At 37.6% G+C, this 22,011-nt stretch overlaps 1 protein-coding gene across 1 annotated transcript; it reads right to left on the bottom strand.

The window, feature by feature from the left end:
• Nucleotides 1-216: 216 nt before the first annotated feature.
• On the bottom strand, nucleotides 217-1,576 carry Cpne8l1 (copine 8 like 1). Its single transcript, XM_039106580.2, has one exon. The coding sequence runs from the start codon at nucleotides 1,574-1,576 to the stop codon at nucleotides 1,112-1,114; it is 465 nt and encodes a 154-aa protein (XP_038962508.1). The 3' UTR covers nucleotides 217-1,111.
• Between the last annotated feature and the right edge of the window lie 20,435 nt (nucleotides 1,577-22,011).

Below are 22,011 nucleotides of genomic sequence, written 5' to 3'. Positions count from 1 at the left end.
TAGTAAGAGCACCAGTGGAAGGGGAAGCCCTGGGTCCTGCTAAGACTGAACCCCCAGTGAACTAGTCTATGGGGGGAGGGCGGTAATGGGGGGAGGGTTGGGAGGGGAACACCCATAAGGAAGGGGAGGGGGGAGGGGGATGTTTGCCCGGAAACCGGGAAAGGGAATAACACTCGAAATGTATATAAGAAATACTCAAGTTAATAAAAAAAAATATCTAGACAGGATACAACGTAATACAAGGTTCAAAATACCTGCTACATGGTTTGGAGTTACAGTCTTGGTTTTACTCATTAAATGATAGCATCGTAAGGATGGTGGTTTTGATACAACGTGTATTCTGTGCATTAACAGTTCACGATGTTTGCCTGTTTGTTGCTTCTAGTTTGCATTGCGAAAGACAAATTGACCGCAGTCTAAATTTAAACCCAAAGGCCATGAAAAGATGCATATTACAGGGCCTCATCTGTTTATAAATAGAAACTCCCGCTATTGGCCAAAACTGATGACGGGTATTAATCGTGAAGGAGATTGCCTTAGTGATCTACCTCCTTCTCTTCCCTCACTCATACTGCAAGTGTCCAGACATTCATTCAAAGAGATGTTGCTCCTGTGGTTATAGCTATTGCAATTTAGAAGACAAAGGATTCAATATTTAAAACTTAGTCTTAAGAACAGTTATAAAAGTATTGAAATTTAAAAAGTAGTAACGTGTAAACATCGACACCGAGACTGCCGGCCTATATATGTAGCAGTCAAGGACAACATTTGTGTTAAAAACGTAGCTTGTGCTTTTTCCCAATAATACATTGGAAATGGACTATTCCGTCGAGAACAAAACAAAAAAAATATTCAAAAATTAGAGAAGACATCTCTACTTCGCTTCAAGCATTTAAACCATTATTTCCCCGGTTGCTCATGCAACAACCATATTTACAGTTTTGGTTTAGGAAGAGAATTAATTTTGGATCCAAGAAAGCACATTTTCCCCAGTACTGCTGAAACCACGCTGAGAAAGTCCCCTTCCCTGGTTCATAGCAGAGCACCAGGATCAAAGAACAGGCTTCGCAGTTCTGACTGGCGTGTGAGGGACGTCGGCATCAGGATGCGGTCATATCTGCGTCTGCAGCACGTGTGTGGGAGGGGTGTAGGGCGGAGGTGCGGGCGATGGCTTAATTCCTCTGGCTCTCATGTAGGAGAGGAACTGCTCAGGGATCTCAGCTAAGACATCTTTGGCCAGTCTAGCCATGCTCAGGATGTGGTTTCCACTTCGGTCAATATAATCCCTGAATGGCACAAACTGTACAATGTCTCTTTCGGCATATTTCCCTTTGGAGGAAACTCTCACATCATCCCCATCCAGTTCAACCATTGCATCAAATTCTGCAGGGCCAACACCTACTATAATTATTGACATGGGGAGCTTGGAGGCGTTCACTATGGATTCTTTAGTCTGAGCCATATCTGAGATGACGCCGTCCGTCACAATGAGGAGCACAAAGTACTGGGAGCCATCTTTTACAGAGGATGCATATCTTGCTACGTGGTTTATTACGGTTTTTCTTATAATAAACATAATCATAGATTTCTGATTTGTAGCCTTTACAACTGATTTGTGGCTTTAATATCAAAGATCTTGGTATATTAAGCTAGAAAAACTGTAGTATGCCAGAAATAGTGTTTCATGGGTCACTCTGGTAAAAGCTTAGAATATAAGAATATGGAAAAACAGTAGACAATGAAAGGTTTATCATGAGATTTCAGGGTCAACAGAGGACCTTACATGAAGCCCAACCACTCAAAGAATCCAACTTGTGAAATGTGACCTTATCCAAAAGGATACACATAGTCACTGAGAGTGAAACAGAAGGAGAAGCAGAAAGAATTCATCTCCTTGGAAGAAACTGCTAGGAAATGGATTCCCTGAGATTAATACATAGAAGACAACAAGACTGTAATCAGAGTGTCAGGCTACATTGCCATCCCCAGCTAGAGGAAGAGTTTGCAGTACTGTCTTTGTGGGGTTGGTTTTGTAGGAATGAAAGATTTAAGATTGTGGGAGAGGGTAGAGCTGTTGCTTTGTTTTGCTGAGTAGCTGAAATTAAACGACGTATGTCCTGGCTGTAGTCCCTAAAAGGGTTCATATAAGGTGACTACTTGAAGCTACCTAGGGGGTATCTAGGATGTAGTGAAAACCTGAGGTATTATAAATGCCAAAGACATAGGACATTCTCTAGCTATCTGCTTTCAGAGACTGGAGCCAACTCATGGGAGAGGTTTGTTCTTTTTGGCAACACATGTGAAGAGAGGGGAGTTAGATGATACACCACATGCTCCAGATGCTACAACATATAGTTTACTCTGTTGAGTTCTTAAATACTGCTGGCACCTGGTAGAACCAGGTAATAGTGGTGGAAGTTGAAGTAAGCTGTTGCTAGGTCTCTGGGAGGGGACTAGCAGAATTACCTGCAAGCTAACACTTGTAATGAGAAAAATTAAACCAAGTTTTAATGGATATCAGAAAAAAGATGTGGCATTATGTGTAAGATCAGTGCAAAACCACTGTTGTTCAGGCTCCAAGTCATTCAGTCCTCTTGAACAGAAATATCCCACCTAACTGAAGGCCATGAAAACAAGATCTGAAACCCAGAAACCTTTTCCTTTGGGAAAATCTAAAGTTTGAAAGTATAACCACAAGTTATAAGGTTTTATTAATATTAATTTTATTACTTCAGAAAAACTGTCTTGGAGTCTTGTTTCACTGTCCGGGTCAATACAGAGGTTTTCAAAGTATGAAAGTGCTGGGATCCCTACAGAGAATCCATGAGAGCTACTGCTTAAAATATGTACGTAAAGCCATAGCTGTAATAGAAGCACCAGGGAGCTAAACACGCCAGACCATTGGAAATATGAGAAAAGTAAGTATCCATGTAGGGAGTAGAAACAAATTAGGAGAAAGGTTGTTGTGAAATAGACAGTAGAATGAGAGGCATGGAGCTAGCAAGTAACCCCCAGATCACTGTCTCACAAATGCTTATAAGTCCTAGAGGACAGAGTTCACACAGCTATAGGATTTGTAGTTTATGCTACTTGGTTTTGCTATTACTTTCATTTTTCAGTCTCTTCTATAGACTTCTCTTCAATGGCTAGTTTTCATAGTCCAAGATGGTGCTTTGATTCAGTGTATGGATAGCGAAAAATTATCAAAGGACTTGGTCACCTGTGAATGCGGTAAATTGAAATACTGATGTGCCAATAAATATATACCCAAGAGTGTAAGTAATATTTATGTGAATGTTTTACAGGTAACCAAACTTCTTCAAATTGCATTTGAGGCAATTTCTATTCAAGAAAATACATGGCTGCACTGTATATTCATCAGGAGTTTGGGGAGCAGATGCAGACCAAAGAGAATGTGTATTATCATTATCAACATAATTATGGTAATTTGAAGGATGTTAATGCCTCCAACCCATAGAAAGCTTTCAGGGAGTCAAGTTTATGGATATTCTATTATAGATATTTAGAAATGGTTGAACCATGGTTAAAACTATTTGAATGCAGAAACAATCAGCTACAACAGTCTCCACTAGGATCAGTGCAAGCTGAGACTGCTCTCCTGCAGAGACCTCCTGTGGAGATCAGTTACTCCACCTCCTCTTTCCTGTTGTTTATATTAAACGTGACAAATTTCTAGCTAGCTCTTGTTCAACTCTACCAGAACACGTTTCCCTCAATCACAGCTTTTCTGTAGATGTTTGTTGTTCTTTTTCTCATTTTCTTCAACCTAATCCATGTACATCCAAATCTGGAGGAGGTGGAGTAACTGATCTCCACAGGAGGTCTCTGCAGGAGAGCAGTCTCAGCTTGCACTGATCCTAGTGGAGGATGTTTGTAGATAGCAGCATAAAATTTTATGAAGAAGCTCAAGTCCCTATGGGAGAAAAGGAGAATCTACTCTTTTTTTTCTCATAAGTGGACATGATGGCGACAATATTTGTGTTTATACACACTTCTTAGCCTATATAGAGTAGCTTCTCTTTGCAATGTGTAGAGCATAAGACAAAGATCTATACATCATACCAGTGCAGAGTAAGTGACTTGTTTAATGGCAAACCCTAAATGGGATCTCCTTCTTAGATCCAGGAAATATCTTGGAATAGAAGCAAGAAATATTACATGAGCTTGAGGAAGATTAAGATTTCTGTGAAGCATTGTCTTCTCAACATGACATGATCATTGTAATAATGGCAAAAAAACAAAACAAAACAAAACAAAACAAAACACCCCACCCTTCAACACCATTTCTTGATAATTGAACTGGACCTCAAAAATTCTATCATGTGTATGGAGAGGAAGTCATGAATCCTAAGGCCTCACTGAGAAGCTATTGATAGTTCAACTTTCCTGGTGAAGGAGCACCATTTTCTTTAAGCTTGTAGCATCAGGAGAGTTGCCGTGATCCAGTATAATAATCCTCTATTCTTGTTCATAAAATCAACCCTAAAAATAATAGGTCAAAAACTAAAGACTCAATAACAGTCAGGAATAAGAAGGGTCACTATAATTGGAACAGTTAAAAGAGAGTACACTATGTAGTCAATGTGGTCTTAGGACATTCTGCACATTTACATAGGAACTTGGTAAAAATACAAATATTTACTAGAGGAAATAGATATTTTTATTAATGTATACATCTTTAGTTTTTATGTGTAATACATATTTCTTTTATGAACAATCTTTGCTAGTGTTTTCCTGAAGGAGTAGGTATTATTTTTACAAGTTGATTGATAAATTCCTTGTGACAGAACTCAGCTCTTATCATGCTTGGTGAGTATATACAAGCCTTTTACATAAATTATGCATAGTGACATTACAATTTACCTATAATACTGCAGTTTTCTAATACTTAATGTGAAGATATATGAAAATGCTTCATATAGAACCAGCCTCCAAATTTTAAAAGCTTTGGAGGAAAATTAAACAATCATGTCAATGAAAAGTCCACAAAATTATGTCTCAGATATCTGAGTTACAAATTGTCCAAACCCCCTGGGACCTAAGAGTAAATCTCACAGGTAGATGACCCCTCAGGGAACACCCATTAAACTTCAGTTGTAGTTGTAGATATTTGGCCCCATTCTTTTCCATTTATTATTAAATAATGTTGAATATGGCGTGAAGGAAGCACTTGTGAATCCACCTTCACTGTCAGAACTGGTCTTCTTGTTTGTGCTCTGAAAGAAGAGTTGACTAAAAGATAGAAGTTTCATCACCATTACACAAACGTACTTCAATATAAAATAGGAGATGCTTATCTTCAGGTTTTACCTGCAGTCAAAACAAGGTGAGACTCATAAGGAAAATGTATGCATTGTTGGAGATATTTTTAAATTAGGAAAAAAAAAACTTTTGAATGTTTTGGTTAGACTACTGCGTGTTTATGCAACAAATGACTTTTCAGTTTATAACTGTATTCTTGAAAATTTTTATTCACTATTATGTTCACATTCCTTACATTTACTAAGGATTTTTATGGTAAAAAATGAGGCCACATAGAAATGAATGAAATGATATCTCAGGCAACCAGAAATTAGCACTTAAAAAATAACTTAGTGTACAAACTCATTTACCTCCTTTCCTTCTTTTCTTCATTCCCTCTCTTACTTCCTTCCCTTCATTTTTTCCTTCTTTCTTCATAGACCATTTATTCACTTCCCTTTTATTTAGTTGTTCAATTTAATGCAATTGAAGTTATTTTTAACTTCAAATTGAAAAAATAATACAAAAAGCACCATTTGTTTTCTGCATAATATTCAATAAAATTTTACTATTTTTCTAAATGCATACTCTATTATAAACTAGTCTAGTCACTATCCTAATTCTTACATTAAAAGTAGTATGCTTTGATGTTTGTGAAGAAAAATGATATAGGATCATGCCACAAAAACTGCTGGTAAGCTCAATACAACAATGACAATGAATACACAATATACTATTTCCACAATTACACACTAACACATGGCACAGGAAAGGGCATTAGTGAACTCATCTGATTTAAGTTCCCCTTATCCATTTAACTGTCTCCCAGTATTAGGATTCTACTTCTGAACTGTTTAGGGAATTAAGGGGTTGATGCTCTGAATTGCTTGAGTAGTAGTAGTCATGTCCCAGCCCCTCTCTCAAAATGACCTAGAATCACTTAGATATCAAAGGAGAAGCTCCAAAATAAATCCATTAGGAAGGAGATGGGAAGAAACAGAATTCATCTGTACTACACAAATAGTAAGACAAGTAAGTTGAGCCATTTAATGAAATCAGCAGAGAAAAACTGATGAGAGAGATAAGGGATTAGAACTTTCCCTGACAGTCATTTAATTTGATTAGTTCCATACTCAAAATACTTTTTAACTGGTAAATAGCAAGTTTAGATTAAAATATGATTGGCTTAGTGAATTTAACATGAATGGCAATTTAAAACACATTTCAACATCACTTTATTTTGTTATTGTTATTAACAATGGAATTTAGCTTAAATGGCATTTTAAAATAATACTTTATCATCAACTTATTTTGTCATTGGCAATATTACATACTAATATTACATATGTCATTTTCACATATTTAAAATATGTTTAAAAGCAAGTATACAGAGTGACAACCTTTCTGTATATCCACTCTGATAGTTTTAAATATATTCTCACTTTCTTTTACAAAAACATTCTGTTATTTTCAGATAGATTACTTAGCTTTATTGCTAAAATTACTGGGAAGGAAATAGTAGGTAATACAGACAGTTGGGTAGAAGGAGAGACATTTTCCAAGATCACTGCTCAAGGAAATGGCTCAATGATTAGTTTCTACATTTAGAGGTCCTGAGCAAGACCAGGGACAGCTCTTTAATGTTCTAATGCATGGCTCTTAGGAACAAGAAGACTATGGATAGTTTTAGAATAAATTGAAATGTAATCCCTTACATGAACATGGAGATTTAAAATCCAAGAGTATTTGAAGGCAAGATAGGGCTGAATTAGCAGTATAAGCATTTACAGAAAGAATCTAACCGTTTAGGCATATTATGTATGTATGATGTCCTGCTATGTTAGCACATAGTTCCACTTTTGAAAATGTAAGAATGATCTGAAAACACATATTTCATTTTTCAGAAGTTTAAAAGAAATTGATCTTTTGGTTTTTAAAATTGATCTTATCATAAAAAATTGGGTAATACTAACAATATCTTTATTCAAAATATTTTCATGTGTACACTATGTAATATAGCTAAAATATCAATAAATGAGCATTTAATTATTTCATGTAATTCCTTCCTAAAATACTATGAAAGTGGTTCATTGTGGATGTCTAAATATTAATGTTTTATTTATTATATCATGGGATTTAGTTTTGCAACAATCTTATTTTTATATCATGTGTTTTAGGTATTTAATATCAATGATTCTTTTTAGAAATCTCTATTGAATCCAATAACAAGGAAGGAAATTAATAATTACTAAATGTTAGTTTTATAAACTAAAAGAAAATACGAAGTTGTGTCATGTCCTAATGTAATCAATCTATTCTCATTTAATTCCTAGAATAAAATTTTTAAATGGATTTATAGTCATGCATATCATAAATATGGTTAAAATTTGAAGTTATGTCATATGTCCTCTGAGAGCAATGCTTGAATAAATTTAATCAAATTTGTATTATTTTAAAAATAAGATATTTTAATTTAAAATACCAATATATTTTGATCATTTTTCCCCCATTCCCATTCCTTCCAACTCCTTCCCACTTCAATATCCCTCAACGTTTCTTCTTTCTCTAAACGCACACACACACACACACACACACACACACACTCGCATACACACAAACACTCGCATGCACACACACACACACACACACACTCATACTCACGAACACTCGCATGCACACACGCACACAGAACAATGTTCCCCTCTCCTTTTTTTGAGTTCTTCAGTTTTTATATCAGCATATATATATATGTCGTCTTTGTTAAAATAAACAATGCTGGCATCAACAGTTGTTCTTATTGGTTTACATTTGGCAGAACATTTTGATAGATCTATGGGTATGGCAGGTTACAGCAGCATCTATAATAATCCTAGCACTTGGATGTGAATTAAAGTCATTCTTGTCTAAGTTGTTGTTTGGAATCCAGCTTGAGCTTTATCAAATTTTGTCAATACTCTAAAAATAATGAACCATCTGTTTTCTTTCATAGATCCAAAATCTTGAAGTCTAGCCATTTATCTCATGGCACTTACATATTACATATAAAGCTGTTTCCAGAATATTTGACAACAGAAGTGAGAAAATGTGGGAAGTTCTCTATCTATACAATATTTTATTTTGTCTATTTTCTATTTGTTTTTAGTTGCTTTATTGAGATTTTCATATATGTGTACAGTGAAATAGGATAGTATGTAACCCCATATTTCTTTTCCTACTCCTTCAGTATCAAAAGCAAAAAACTCTGCTCTACTTTATTGTGTTGCTTTGAACTCACTAAATCCAGTGCATGTCTGATTCCAGGACCAGTAAGACAGGTCTTAGACAACAATTTAATGGAAATACCAACTTAAGGTTTCATACTTCCAGTCTCTTTAAAAATCTTTTTCCCACACTAGCAGCTAGCCCCACACTTTTTACCCCAGAAACCTTGATTCTCTGGGAACCATACCCCCTTGCCTATCAGTTAGGTATTGTTCCTCCCATAGGTATTCTGTATCCATTATTTTCTGAAACACTGTATAAACAGTTCTGCCTCACTCCAAAGGCCTCGTAGCCTTTCTTGGATCTTCTCATGATGCTTGCTGTATTGCTCAACTTTCTCTAGAACTTCCATAGGTTTCTTGCTCCTAAACTATCTAACTCCTTATCTATTCCTGGTCCTGTCTCATCAGAATCAAGTTGACCTCCTAAATATAAACCCAGCTTCATAACACCTCCTGCTTTTCATGAGTAGGGTACAGGTACATTTTAATGTCTGATGGTTCACCTTTATTTAATAAATGTTAGAAGATATAGACTACAATTCATGTCAAGTAATTATTTTGTGTGAGGACACAAATGTAAAATTTATGAATGAAGAATATATCTTTTGGAGATCTGTCGCCAAATACCTACCCATAACTATAGACTATGTGTTTCCCAGGATGTCTGCAATAACCAAAGACTTGGGTGAGAATCTTGCCAAAATTCCCTAGCAAGCTGGGACAATGATGGGACCCAGCTGACAAGGGACCCAATCTCCATGAATCCCTGAGTTCCACCTTTCTTCTTGTTTGATTCCTACCCAGGGCCAAATCAGTGGCCTGATACCAGCCCTCTTACTAAAGCCTGCTTGCTTCTTAGGAAGTGTTCGGTAACTGAAGACACAGAGTCCAGCTGACACAAAGTCCACCTGCCCAGCTAAGATCCACTTTCTTTCTAGTCTGCTTCTCCACGTAAGTCAGATCAGCAAGCCTGATACCCTCTTATGCACTACAGGCTGTCATCTTTCAGGAGGTCTGTAACAAACAGGGTCACAAAAGGCCAGCTCTAACCAGAGACAAAAGAAGCCCACCCTATTCATAGACAGCAATGCCTGCCTCCAAGGAGGCCAGTTTTAGTCAGTGATATGCAGACCAGTTAGTACAAGAGATAACTACATGGCTAGAGGAAAGTAAAAAATCAAAGCAACAGAACAAAGTGCAATTCGGCAACACCATAACCAAATTTCCCCACCACAACAAGCCCTATATACCACAACATGACTGAAAAACAAGATAATGACCTAAAATTTTATCTGATGAAAGTGATAGAGGCCTTTAAGAAAGACATAAATAACAACATTAAAGAAATACAGGAGAGCACAGGTAAACAGATAGAAGCTCTTAAAGAGAAAATATTATCCTAAGTGAGGTAACTCAGACCCAAAAAGACATGCCTGGCATGTTCTCACTAATAAATCAATATTAGCCCCTCCCAAAAATTCAAAAAACAAAAATAAATGAACAAACAAACAAACAAACAAACAAACAAACAAACGGGTACATAATACCTAAAATACAGTTCACAGAACTCAAAACGTTCAACAAGGTGGAGGGCCCAAGTGAGGATGCCTCAGTCCCACTTGGGAGGGAGAAGAAAACAACCCCAAGGTGTACGAAGGGAGGAATCAGGGAAGAAACGGGGAAAAAGGGACGAGGTGGGTGGGATAGTAGAACATGATTTGGTATTGGGTGGGGGAAAAGGACTGTAGCCCTGACGGGCTGTAGAAAGAATGGAAATAGGTGACCTCAGGAGTTAGAAGTTTGGGAGGACCCTCTAGAATGTCCTAGAGCCCTGGGAGGTGAGAGACTCTCAGAACTCAAAGGGGGAACCCTAGATGAAATGCCCTACAGTGGGGAGAGGGAACTTGATGAGTCAACCTTAAGCAGAAAGACAGAGCATCACATTAGGGATTGGGTTGCTATACCACAGTCAAAACTCTGACCCATACTTGTTCCTGTCCCAGAGAACTGCAGGGATAAAAATGGAGAAGAGCCTGAGGAAAAGAGGTTCAAGCTACAGGTGCAAAGTGGCATCTAGCTCAAGGGGAGGCCCCAAGACCTGACACTATTATTGAGGCTATGGGGCATTCAGAAAAAGCTACCATCATAACTGCCCTCCAAAAGATGCAACAAGTAGCTGAAAAAGTCAGATGCAGGTATGTGAACCCAGCCAATGAACAGAAGCTGCTGGCCCCTGTGGTTGAATTAGGGGAAAGCTGGAGGAAACTGAAGAGGAGGGCAACCCTGTAGGAGGACCAGCAGTCTCAATTAACCTGGACCCCTGTGATCTCTCAGACACTGGATCACTAACCAGGCAGCGTACACCAGCTCATATGAGACCCCCAACACATATACAGCAGAGGACTCCCAGGTCTGGGTTCAGTCAGATAAGATACACCTAACCCTCAAGAAACTGGAGGCCCCAGGGAGTTTAGAGATCTGGTAGGGTGGTTGGGGTAGAGACATCCTCATGGAGACAGCTGGTGGGGCAGAGAGAAGGTAAAGGATTTGGAACTTTTGGAGGGAGAACTCTGAGGAAATAAAGTCTGGAGTGTAAAAATAAATAAATAAATAAATAAATAAATAAATAAATAAATAAATATGAAACAGGATGCCTTCTTGGAGCTACAAATGACCAGTCTCAAGAAAATATTTAGATACTATCCTTAATATGGCCACAAGTTGTGGGTCTGTCCCCTCAGATCCAAGTCCACTCAGGAGACCAACAATGATAAAGCCAAGTTAGGTTATTTTTTTCTTAACTGCTATAAAGGAAAGTCAGCCCCGTCTCAGCAGCATGGGTTCCTCTCTGGGAACTTGACCACTCCTCTCTGGCCTTACATTTCAATAAATTCAGTTTGTCTGGGAAAAAAAGGAAGCCAAACTATTAAAGCTCAAAGCACATATCATACCCCACACAATAATCATGGGTGACTTCAACACTTCCACTCTTGTTAATGGACAGATCATGGAAACAGAAACTAAGCAGAGACACAGTAAAACTGACAGAAGCTATGAACAAAATGGATTTAATAGACATCTACAGAACATTTCATCCTAAAACAAAAGAATATACCTTCTCAGCAGCTCATGGTACCTTCTCCAAAACTGACCATATTATCCATTACAAAAGACTGCAACAGGTACAAGTAGATTGAAATAATCCCATGCACCCTATCAGAACACCAAGGATAAGGATGGTCTTCAATAACAACAAAAACAACAGAAATTCCACCTTCATATAGAAGCTGAACAACTCTCTACTCAATGGTAACTTGGTTAAGGAAGAAATAAAGAAAGAAATTAAAGACTTTTTAGAATTTAAGAAAAATGAAGGCACAACATACCCAAACTAATGGGACACAATGAAAGCAGTGCCATGAGGAAAACTCACAGTTTTCAGTGCCTCCGAAAAGAAATTGGAGCAAGCATACACTAGCAGCTTGACAGCACACCTAAAAGCTCTAGAACAAAAAGAAGCAAATACACCCAAGAGGAGTAGGAAATATTCAAACCCAGGGTGGAAATTAACCATGTAGAAACAAAAAGAACAATACAACGAATCAACAAAAGCAAGAGCTGTTTCTATGAGAAAATCACCAAGATATATGAACCCTTAGTCCAACTAACTAGAGGGACACAGACAGTATCCAAATTAACAAAATTAGAAATAAAAATGGAGACATAAAAAGAGAAACCAAGAAAATAAAAAAAAGTCAATAGATCCTACTATAAAAGCCTATACTCAACAAAACTGGAAAACTGGATTGAAATGGACAATATTATAGACAGATACCAGGTACCAAAGTTAAATCAGAATCAGATAAAATATCTAAACAGTCCCATAACACTTAAAGAAATAGAGGAGGTCATTAAAAGTTTCCCAACCAAAAAAATTCAGGACCAGATGGTTTTAGTGCAGAATTCTATCAGACCTTCAAAGAAGACCTAATATCAATACTCTCCAAACTATTCCACAAAATAGAAAAAGAAAGAACATTACCCAATTTGTTGCACTTATACCTAAACCACACAAAGACCCTACAAAGAAAGAGAACTTCCGACCAATTTCCCCTGTGAATATCAATGGAAAAATAATCAATTAAATTCTTGCAAACTGAATCCAATAACACAATAAAGCAATCATTCACCATCATCATAAAGCGTCATCCCAGGATTGTAGAGATGGTTCAATATAAGGAAATCCATCAACACAACATACTGTTTTAAAAAAAAAACTTAAAGAAAAAAATCACATGATCTAGTCATTATATGCTTAGAAAGCATTTGACACAATTCAACACCTTTCATATTAAAAGTATTAGAAAGATCACGAATTCAAGGCCCATACCTAAACCTAGTAGAGGCAATATACAGAAAACCAGTAGCAAACATTAAACTAAATAGAAACTTGAAGCAATCCCACTAAAATCAAACTCAAACAAATCAGTAGCCTTCCTCTACTCAAAAGATAAACAGGCTAAGAAAGAAGTTAGGGAAACAACACCCTTCACAATAGTCACAAATAATGTAAACTATCTTGGTGTGAGTCTAACCAAGCAAGTCAAAGATTTGTATAAGAACTTCAAGTCTCTGAAGAAAGAAATCAAAGAAGATCTCAGAAGATGAAAAGATTTTCCATGCTCCTGGACTGGCAGGATTAATATACTAATAATGACCATCTTACCAAAAGCAATCTGTAGATTCAATGCAATCTCCATAAAAAATTCAAAATCAATTCTTCACAGAGATAGAAAGAACAGTTCTCAAATTCATATGGAACAACCAAAACCCAGGATAGTCAAAACTATTCTTGAAAATATGATAACTTCTGGGGGAGTCACATCCCTGATCTCTAGCAGTATTACAGAGCAACAGTGATAAAACACTGTATGATATTGGTACAGAGACAGGCAGGTAGTCAGTGGAATAGGACCCACAAATGAACCCACACTCCTATGGTCACTTGATGCTGTCAAAAAGAGCTAAAACAGGGGCTGGTAATTTAGCTCAGTGGTAGAGCGCTTACCTAGGAAGCGCAAGGCCCTGGGTTCGGTCCCCAGCTCCGGAAAAAAAAGAACCAAAAAGAAAAAAAAAAAGGAGCTAAAACAATCCAGTAGAAAAAAGTCAGCATTTTCACTAAATAGTGCCGGTTCAACTGGTGGTCAGCATGTAGAAAAATGTAACCTGACCTATTCTTATCACCCAAAGTGAATGAAATTAGCTGAAATGGCCAACAAAGCTGAAAGAGTACCTGTAAGGAGCATATCAAGAAGTTAGGCAAAATCCCAAGTTGAGGGATGGGCTACCTACTCATCTCCAAATTTTTAACCCAGAATTTTACCTCTCTAAAGGAAATCCAAAAACAAAGTGTGGAGCAGAGAATGAAGGAAAAAAACATCCAGAGACTGCCCTACCTCTGGATCCATTGCTTATACAGATACCAAACCCAGACCAAACCCAGACACTATTGAGGATGCCAAGAAGTGTTTGTTTGGCAGGAGCCTGTTATAGCTGTCTCCTGAGAGGCTCTACATATGTGGATGCTCACAGCCAACCATAGGACTGAGCATGCGTTCCCTAGTGGAGGAGTCAGAGGAAGGTCTGAAGGAAATGAAGGGTTATACATCCCCATAGGAAGAATAACAATATCAACCAACCACATCCCCTCCAAGCTCCCGGGAATAAACCACTAACTATAGAGTACACATGGAGGGACCCACAGCTCCAGCTGCATATGTAGCAGAGGATGGACTTATCTGTCACCAATGGGAGGGGAGGTTCTTGGTCCTGTGAGTGCTCAATGCCCCAGTGTAGGAGAATGCCAGTGTAGTGAGGATGGAGTATGTGGGTGGGTGGGGGAGAACATTTATAGAATCAGGGGGAGTGGTATGGGTTGGGGGTTTAGGAGGGAAAACTAGGAATGAAATAGATAATATTTGAATTGTAAGTAATTAAAATATCTAATTTAAAAAAAAAGAAGAAGAACTTCTGGGAGTATTACCATTACTGACATTAAGCTGTACAATAGTGATAAAAACTGCATGATATTGGTACAGGAACAAACAGGTCGATCAATTGAAGACAAAGAAATAAACCCACACACATATGAACACTTGATCTTTTACAAAGAGGCCAAAAATATACAATGAAAAAAATGAAACCATCTAGAATATGTGATGGTGTTCTAATTGACAGTCTGTATGTAGAAAAGTGAAAATAGATCCATATTTATCACTTTGCACAAAGCTCAAGTTCAAGTTTACCAAGGGCCTCAACCTAAAACTAGATATACTGAATTTAATAGAAGGGAGAATGGGAAATAGCCCTGAACTCATTAGCACAGGAGGCAGTTTCCTAAACAAAAATGTACTGACTCAGGCTCTAATATCCACAATTGATAAATGGGACCTCATGAAACTCAAAAGCTTCTGCAAAGAAAAGACATATTCAATGGGACAAACTGGCAACCTACAGATTAGGAACAAAGTCTTAACTAACTCTACATCTGATAGCAAGCTAATATTCAAAATATAAAAAGAACTAAAAACAAACAAAAAACAAAACAAACAAACAAACAAACAAACAAAAAACCCCTAACTTCCTAGAAACCAAATAACTGAATTAAAAATTTTCATGGTGGGTTTTAAGTTACAGTTGCAAAATTAAGAAATAAGCTTTCAGAATTTAGAAATGCTCTTGCTGTAAATTTACCCCGCACTAGATTTGGCACCGCAGTGCCCCAAGATATCTGGTAGATATCTTCATCTCAGTCAGCAAAGCCTCTAACCTGCTCAGCTCCATCCCATATCACACTGCTGATGGCTTTTCTCTGAGTCTGGCAGCAATCTCTCTACCCATCTAGTGACCAAGGGAGGTTGCCACCATGCCAGAAATATACATTCCCTATTCTGTGGTGGCTTAGTATCTCCAGCCTCTACATAGTCCCTTAAACTTAAATTGCCACATGAAAGAACACACAACACATTAACCTCTGATCCAATTGGTAAGATATAGTTGCCCACCTAAACACACAAAGCCCTGTACACACCCATCCCTTAAGAATATTCATAATAACCTGTAAATGTGCAGTGAGGAATCTTAACATCAGCCTTCATGTTCTCTCCGCTGTGTCTCCTCCTCCTGAACTTTTTTCTCCCACCCATCCTTCCTTCTCATCCAATGACAGACCTCATTCTATCTTGTAACTGCCTACACCTGAGTGATAACATCATCCTACATTTCACCCATTTTGTTATAATTAAAAAAGAAAAATTTTCTCTCAAATTTAAGCTGAGCACAACTATTATCATTTTGTAATATTAAAAGTATAAAATATTAACACCCAGTCCAACTCTTTATCAGTTAAACAGAACATTTAGTTATCCATTCCAGGTTAAGAAAGGCTTAAAATCTGTTATATTCTGGCTAGCTGGTATTCTATCTGATAATTACCTAATAAAATATGTATTTTCAGAGTTAAACAGCCTGTTAGGCCATGAGAGTATAATCTTAAATTAATAATCAGTCTTCAACCCCGTCAGAAATCTGAGAATGACCAATTATCTATAAACATAGGAAGCCTAACACAGCTTCCAGAACTGAGAGGTTATAGAGGCAAATCTCCACTAGCATAGTCCTCTGTTAGCAACATGTAAGCGCAAGTCTTCAGCCTTCTGGCCCAAAATCAACTGACAGACTCTTGAAATGCAGAAACCTTGAAGGGCAGATAATTCTGGCTCAGTAGAAATTATCAGTTAACAACTATTCTTCATAAAGTGTCCCATTTTGGACAGTATCAGTCTGCAGATGAAACAGGCAGTTTTTGCCCATGGCTGCCTAGCCACAAAGTATTACTTCACCTGGATATAGAGATGCTGAATTTCTTCATTAAGTTCACCAAAGGGGAACTTGTTAGGAACAGATATGTCTCAAGAAAAGATAAATAACTTTACATCTCATATTTTGTGGATTTCTGATATTTTTGAAAACCATCTATCTATATATGGTAATCTGGACGGTTGTCTGTTAATTATCTTATTATCCTGAAAGTATTCTAACAAACTTAGAGCCATGAATTTGCTATTTGGCCCTAAACTCACATGTGTAATCAATTCAGAAGTTTGTAATGACATCAATAGAAGGACTGGTTCTAAACCTTGTACTTTTCAACTCTTTTAACAAATAAATTCTATACTAAAGCAAAGATACAATTTTAGCTTAGTTACCAAATGAGATTAAGGCTGTACAACTCAATCTAGCTAATTCCTCCCTGTTCCTCATAAAAACAACCTTAAAATAACCACTTTTGCTCCCCCAAAAGTCCAGGAAATTGGGACGATGACTCTTCTATAACTTCTTCTACCTGTACATGTGCGTTGAGTTATCCTTGAGGGGTAAGGAGTAGGAAAATAGAGCAAATGTTGTAACCTTAAGTGGACCCAGCTGAAAGTCCTTGAGATCAGGAATCCAAGTAGGTACATTCTGCAAAATATAATTCTCAGGACAAAAGTTTACAGTAAAGATATCCTTTTGTTTGATTTTTTGAATCTAGTTATTCAGGCAGTCTCCCTTTCTCAAATCTGATCAATATGACTCTGTGAGGTTTCCAGAGCCTCATCACACTTTTTAAAAACACAAAGACAAAACCTTTCTCCCAAAGTATTGTGTTCCTTAGCCTGTAACCAGAAAAGCTTATATCTTGTACTCTCTCCCAGAATAATATAATTGTAAAACTCAAAATCACATCCATTATGAAGATTAAAAATTTTTAAAGAAGGAAGTAATCTAAACAATACTGTTAAAAATGCGCCTGTGAGGCTTTTTTAATTTGTCATATTGGGAAATTAAACCAAAATTTCTGTGGAGTCCAGGTTAAGAGAATCTGAGCTTCCTGTTGTGGAAAATATCAGAAATAACCACAAAACCTCACTACCGGGCATCAAAGAGCCATATGGCCTTTAGCAGGGTAATTCATAAAACAAATTAAACACCTTCTATAGATTCTAATATCAATAAGCAACATATCAAACTAGAACTTAAACCCAAAATCTATCTGTCAAGCTCTCTACCCATAGCCTCATTTTTATTTAATTTTATTTATTTATTTAACCTTAATTTTTATTTTATTTAACCTTAATTTTATTTAAATTTTTTTAAATAAAAAATTTTTATTTTTATTTTTATTTAACCTTAATAACTTGTAAATATCATAATTCTCCACTTGGAGTCAGTGACTATTTCTCCCTAAATTCTGAACCATGGGTGAAAATTCCTACATGATTCGGGTAATCTCTGGACTCTCTTCTTAAAAACAAACTTAATCACCTTCTAATAATACCTGTCATTAAGAAGTAGCTTGTATAACTAGGATTTTAACCCAAAATCCTTGTGGAGCCCATGTTAGAAGGAATATGAGTATCCTGAAAGACTTTCTAAACAAGTTTATAAAAAAGCAGCTTTTAATCTCTAACTCTCTGAGCTGATACTACTTATCACCCAGCAGGGGACCTACAGCCTGCCAGCCCAGGGTATTTCTGTTTCTTTGTTTAATAGACATCACATGATTCTACCTGGTGCTGGCCTCCTCTTACTTAGAAAAATAAAACTCTTAGGATTACTAGTGGATTCTCACCCACCACAGTGCAGTAACCTCTCTAACCCAAATAAACCCGTGCAAAGAAAACACAACTTGATTAATATGAATATAAGCTGGCACTTAGATTGAACAGATTGACCACTACACTACTCTGTTCCCCAGCTGTGAAATTCCTTCATGTACTTCAGCTCCATCTTCCCTTCCTCCTCTCTCTTTGACCCCCTCTTTCTTCTGCTCCACCTTGCCTTCCCCTGCCCAATCACTGACTTTCGCCTTTATTTTACAAATTAAAATGGGCAGAAGTTTCTGATGAAGTTTCTGAAGTCCTGAGTATCTGACTAGTCAACAGTCCTTGGGGCAGCAGAATTAGCATCAAAATACAGACAACTCTAGGGTAAACCACAACAAAATGCCAATTAAAAAAGAATCTTGAATGGCTGAGGACTTAAATGTTCAAAGTCCTTAGTCATCAGGGAAATGAAAATCAAAATGACCCTAAGATTCCACCTCACACCAATGAGAATGGTTACAATCAGAAACTCTTGGTGAAGATGTGGAGATAGAGGAACACTCCTCCATTGTTGGTGGGATCATAAACTGGTATAACACCTCTGGAAATCAATCTGGTGCTTCCTTGGAAAATTGGAAATAGATCTACCTGAAGACCGAGCCATACCACTCTTGGACATATACCCAAAAGACGTCCCACCACGCCAAAGATCAAGTGCTCCACTATGTTCATGGTGTCCTTATTTGGAATGAACAGAAACTGGAAACAACCCAGAAAGTCCCCCAATGGAAGAATTGATACAGAAAATATGGTTCTTTTCCACAATGAGATACTATTCAGATTTTATGAATGAGAGCATCATGAATTTGGTAGTCAAATGGACAGAAACTAGGAAATGTCATCCTGAGTGAGGTATCCCAGACCCAAAATGCCATGCATAGTATGTACTCACTAGTAAATGGATATTAGCCAAAATGTACAGAATACTTAGCATACATCCTACAGAACTTAAGAAGTTTAACAAATAGAAAGGCCCAAGTGAGGCTGCTTCTATCCCACTTAGAAGGGGGAAGAAAATAATGGGAGAGAGGGGGAGGGAGGTACTTGGGTAAGAGAGTTGAGTAGGAGAGGAAAAAGGGAACAGGATCAGGTTGGGGTGGGGAGCAGGAGAGAAGACCAGAGGGCCAGCAGAATGAATGGAAATATAGAGCCTCGAGATGGGGAGGGTGTCAGTCTAGAAGGTTCCACAGACCTTGGAGGTAAGAGACTCTCAGGACTCAATGGAAGTGACCTTAGATGAAATGTCCAACACTGGGAAGAAGGAACTCAGAGTCCACTAATATGCAGAGCCTCAAGTGGACAGATAGGGTTGCCAAATTACAGTCAAAATTTCTGACCCAGATTTATTCCTGTGTAAAAGAACTGCAGGGACAAAAATGGAGAAGAGACTGAGGGAATGACAGTCCAGTAACCTGCCAAACTTGGGATCCATCTTATGGAGAGGCACAAAGGTCTGAGACTATTACTGATGCCCTGCTGTGTTCATAGACAGGAGTCTAGTATAGCTGTCCTCTGAGCAGCCCAATCAGCAGCTGACTGAGAGAGATACAGATACTTACACCCAACCACAGGACTGAAGTCTGAGAATTCTATGGTTGAATTAGGGGATGCATGGAAGATACTGAAGAGTATGGTGACAGGATAGTAAGAGTGGCAGTCTCAACTGACGTGGTTCGCTGGGAGCTCCCACAGATGGGACCACCACCCAGGCAACATCTACAGGTAGTCTGAGGCCCCTGGACAAATGTATAGCAGAAAACTTCCTGAGCTAACCTTAGTGGGAGGAGATGTGGCTAGTCCTGTAGAGACATGAGTCCCTAGGTCTGGGGGCCCCAGGTGGAGCAAGGGGGGGAGTGCACCTTCTTTGAGACATGGGAAGAAGGAATGGGATGTGGAACTGTGTAAGTGGTGACTGGGAGATGAGACAATGGCTGATTGTAAATAAATACAAAAATAATAACAATAAGATAAGAAAAATTAAAAAACCTAACAACTATAAAAGCAAAAACAAAACAAAACAAAACAAAACAAAAAGCAAGTGACTTGTTATTGTGGAAAGGATTCTAGCAATTTAAGTTTAGTAGTCAATGTATTTGCTTGAAACACAACAAAACAAAACATAAACCCTGTCTGTTTATCAAAACAACAACAAAACAAGAAAAACTTTATGCTGCATTGTAATAATAGCAAGTATGATCCAATGACAAGACCAATCAAAGAATCCAACTTGTGAGATGTGATGTTATTCAAATGGATAAAAATGTTAACTACGAGTGAAGCAGAAGGTAAAACAGAAGTTTATCCCCCTGGAAGCAACTGGTAGAAAGTGAATCCCTTGGGATTATTATACAGAAGACAAGGTTATAGTCAGCATGTCAGGAGTTATGCTGTCAGCTCCAGCTGGAGAAAGATTTGGCAGCATTGTATTTGTGGGGTTGGTTTTGTAGGAATGAAAGATATAAGATTGTAGGAGAGGGTCATAGAGCTGCTGCATCCTTTTGCAAAGACGCTGAAGTTAAGCCATGTATGTCATGGCTGGAGTACTATAATGATTCACAGAGGTGACTACTTGAAGCTGTAAAGGGGATGTCCAAGATGTAGTAGAGACCTAGGGGGACGGTAAAGGCCAAACTCATAGGACATTCTCTGGCTTCAGAGACTGGAGCCAACTCATGGGGCAGGTTGTTTGTTATTGACAACAGATGTGAAGAGTGGGAAAGAGATGATACATTACATGCTCCAAAGGCTAGATCACTTATTTTGTTCCGCTGAGCTCTCATTGTTTAGTCCTGTCATTCCTATGTTTTACATCAGACAAACCTTGTAGAATGGAAATGTTTACTCTACCTCACTTTGTGTGTGAAATTTGTAAGTGCATTTTAATTTCATAGAATCACAAAGTAAGATTCCTTTGAGCATTCCTTTCTATTGGCTGTTCATACTGTCTATAGTCACCAAGGTGGCATATCTGCTTCTGGAGGAGAAAAACATCAAATGTTATACTTATCTTAGGTCATTCCCTGTTAAAATGTGCCTGTCTGATACAACATGCCCACTAAAGCAATATTTTCACGGCAGTTTGTGGTATAACCAGTCACTTTCAGATCTGACTAGAAACATTGCCAAACACATATACCTGATATTATAACCTTTGCTTAAAGTCTGTGGCTAGTGAGGTCACAGACTTTAGGGAGACTGTTTTGTTTGTTTGGCTGGTTTGATTTCTTCTTCTTTTTTAATTGTTTGTTTTTGTTTTATTTTTGTTGCTAAGTTGACGACAAGATGTCCAATTGCCTCTTAAATAAACATTTTTTTTCATCATAAACTATTTAAACTTTCAGCTTCTTTTAGAATTTGGCAGAGGTTAATGTGCAGACCCTTAGCTTTTGTAAATATTGAGAATAAGTAATGATGAATGCTGCTCATCCCTCTATGGGACAGCTAAAATAGCCCCTTCCAATACCAGGAAATATCTCAAAATAGAAGACAAAAGATAATGTAAAACTTGGGGAATATCAAAGTGAGTTATGATACATTGTATGGTAGATATTTAATGGTCATTGAGCCAAGAAAAAACATCATGTATGGATATCTGAAAACAAAAACAAAACAAAACTAACAAAAACCCAAAACGTAGGATATGACCAGGACCTTCAACATTGTATCATGTGGCCTTACTTCTTACTAAGAAGCTATTGACAGTTAAAGGTAAGGAAGGTCCTATTTTCCTCAGGTGTGTAGATGTAGGTGAGTTCTTCATGGTTTAGCAATTAACCACA

This window comes from Rattus norvegicus, chromosome 3 (assembly GCF_036323735.1).
Source record: "Rattus norvegicus strain BN/NHsdMcwi chromosome 3, GRCr8, whole genome shotgun sequence".
Taxonomy (NCBI): Eukaryota; Metazoa; Chordata; class Mammalia; order Rodentia; family Muridae; genus Rattus; species Rattus norvegicus.
The sequence above is the reverse complement of the archived record's forward strand: the minus strand, read 5'-3'. Positions and strand labels throughout refer to the sequence as shown.

Excerpts from the sequence above, each read along its gene's own strand:
- Cpne8l1 (XM_039106580.2), bottom strand. The coding sequence starts at position 1,576 with ATGTTTATTATAAGAAAAACCGTAATAAACCACGTAGCAAGATATGCA.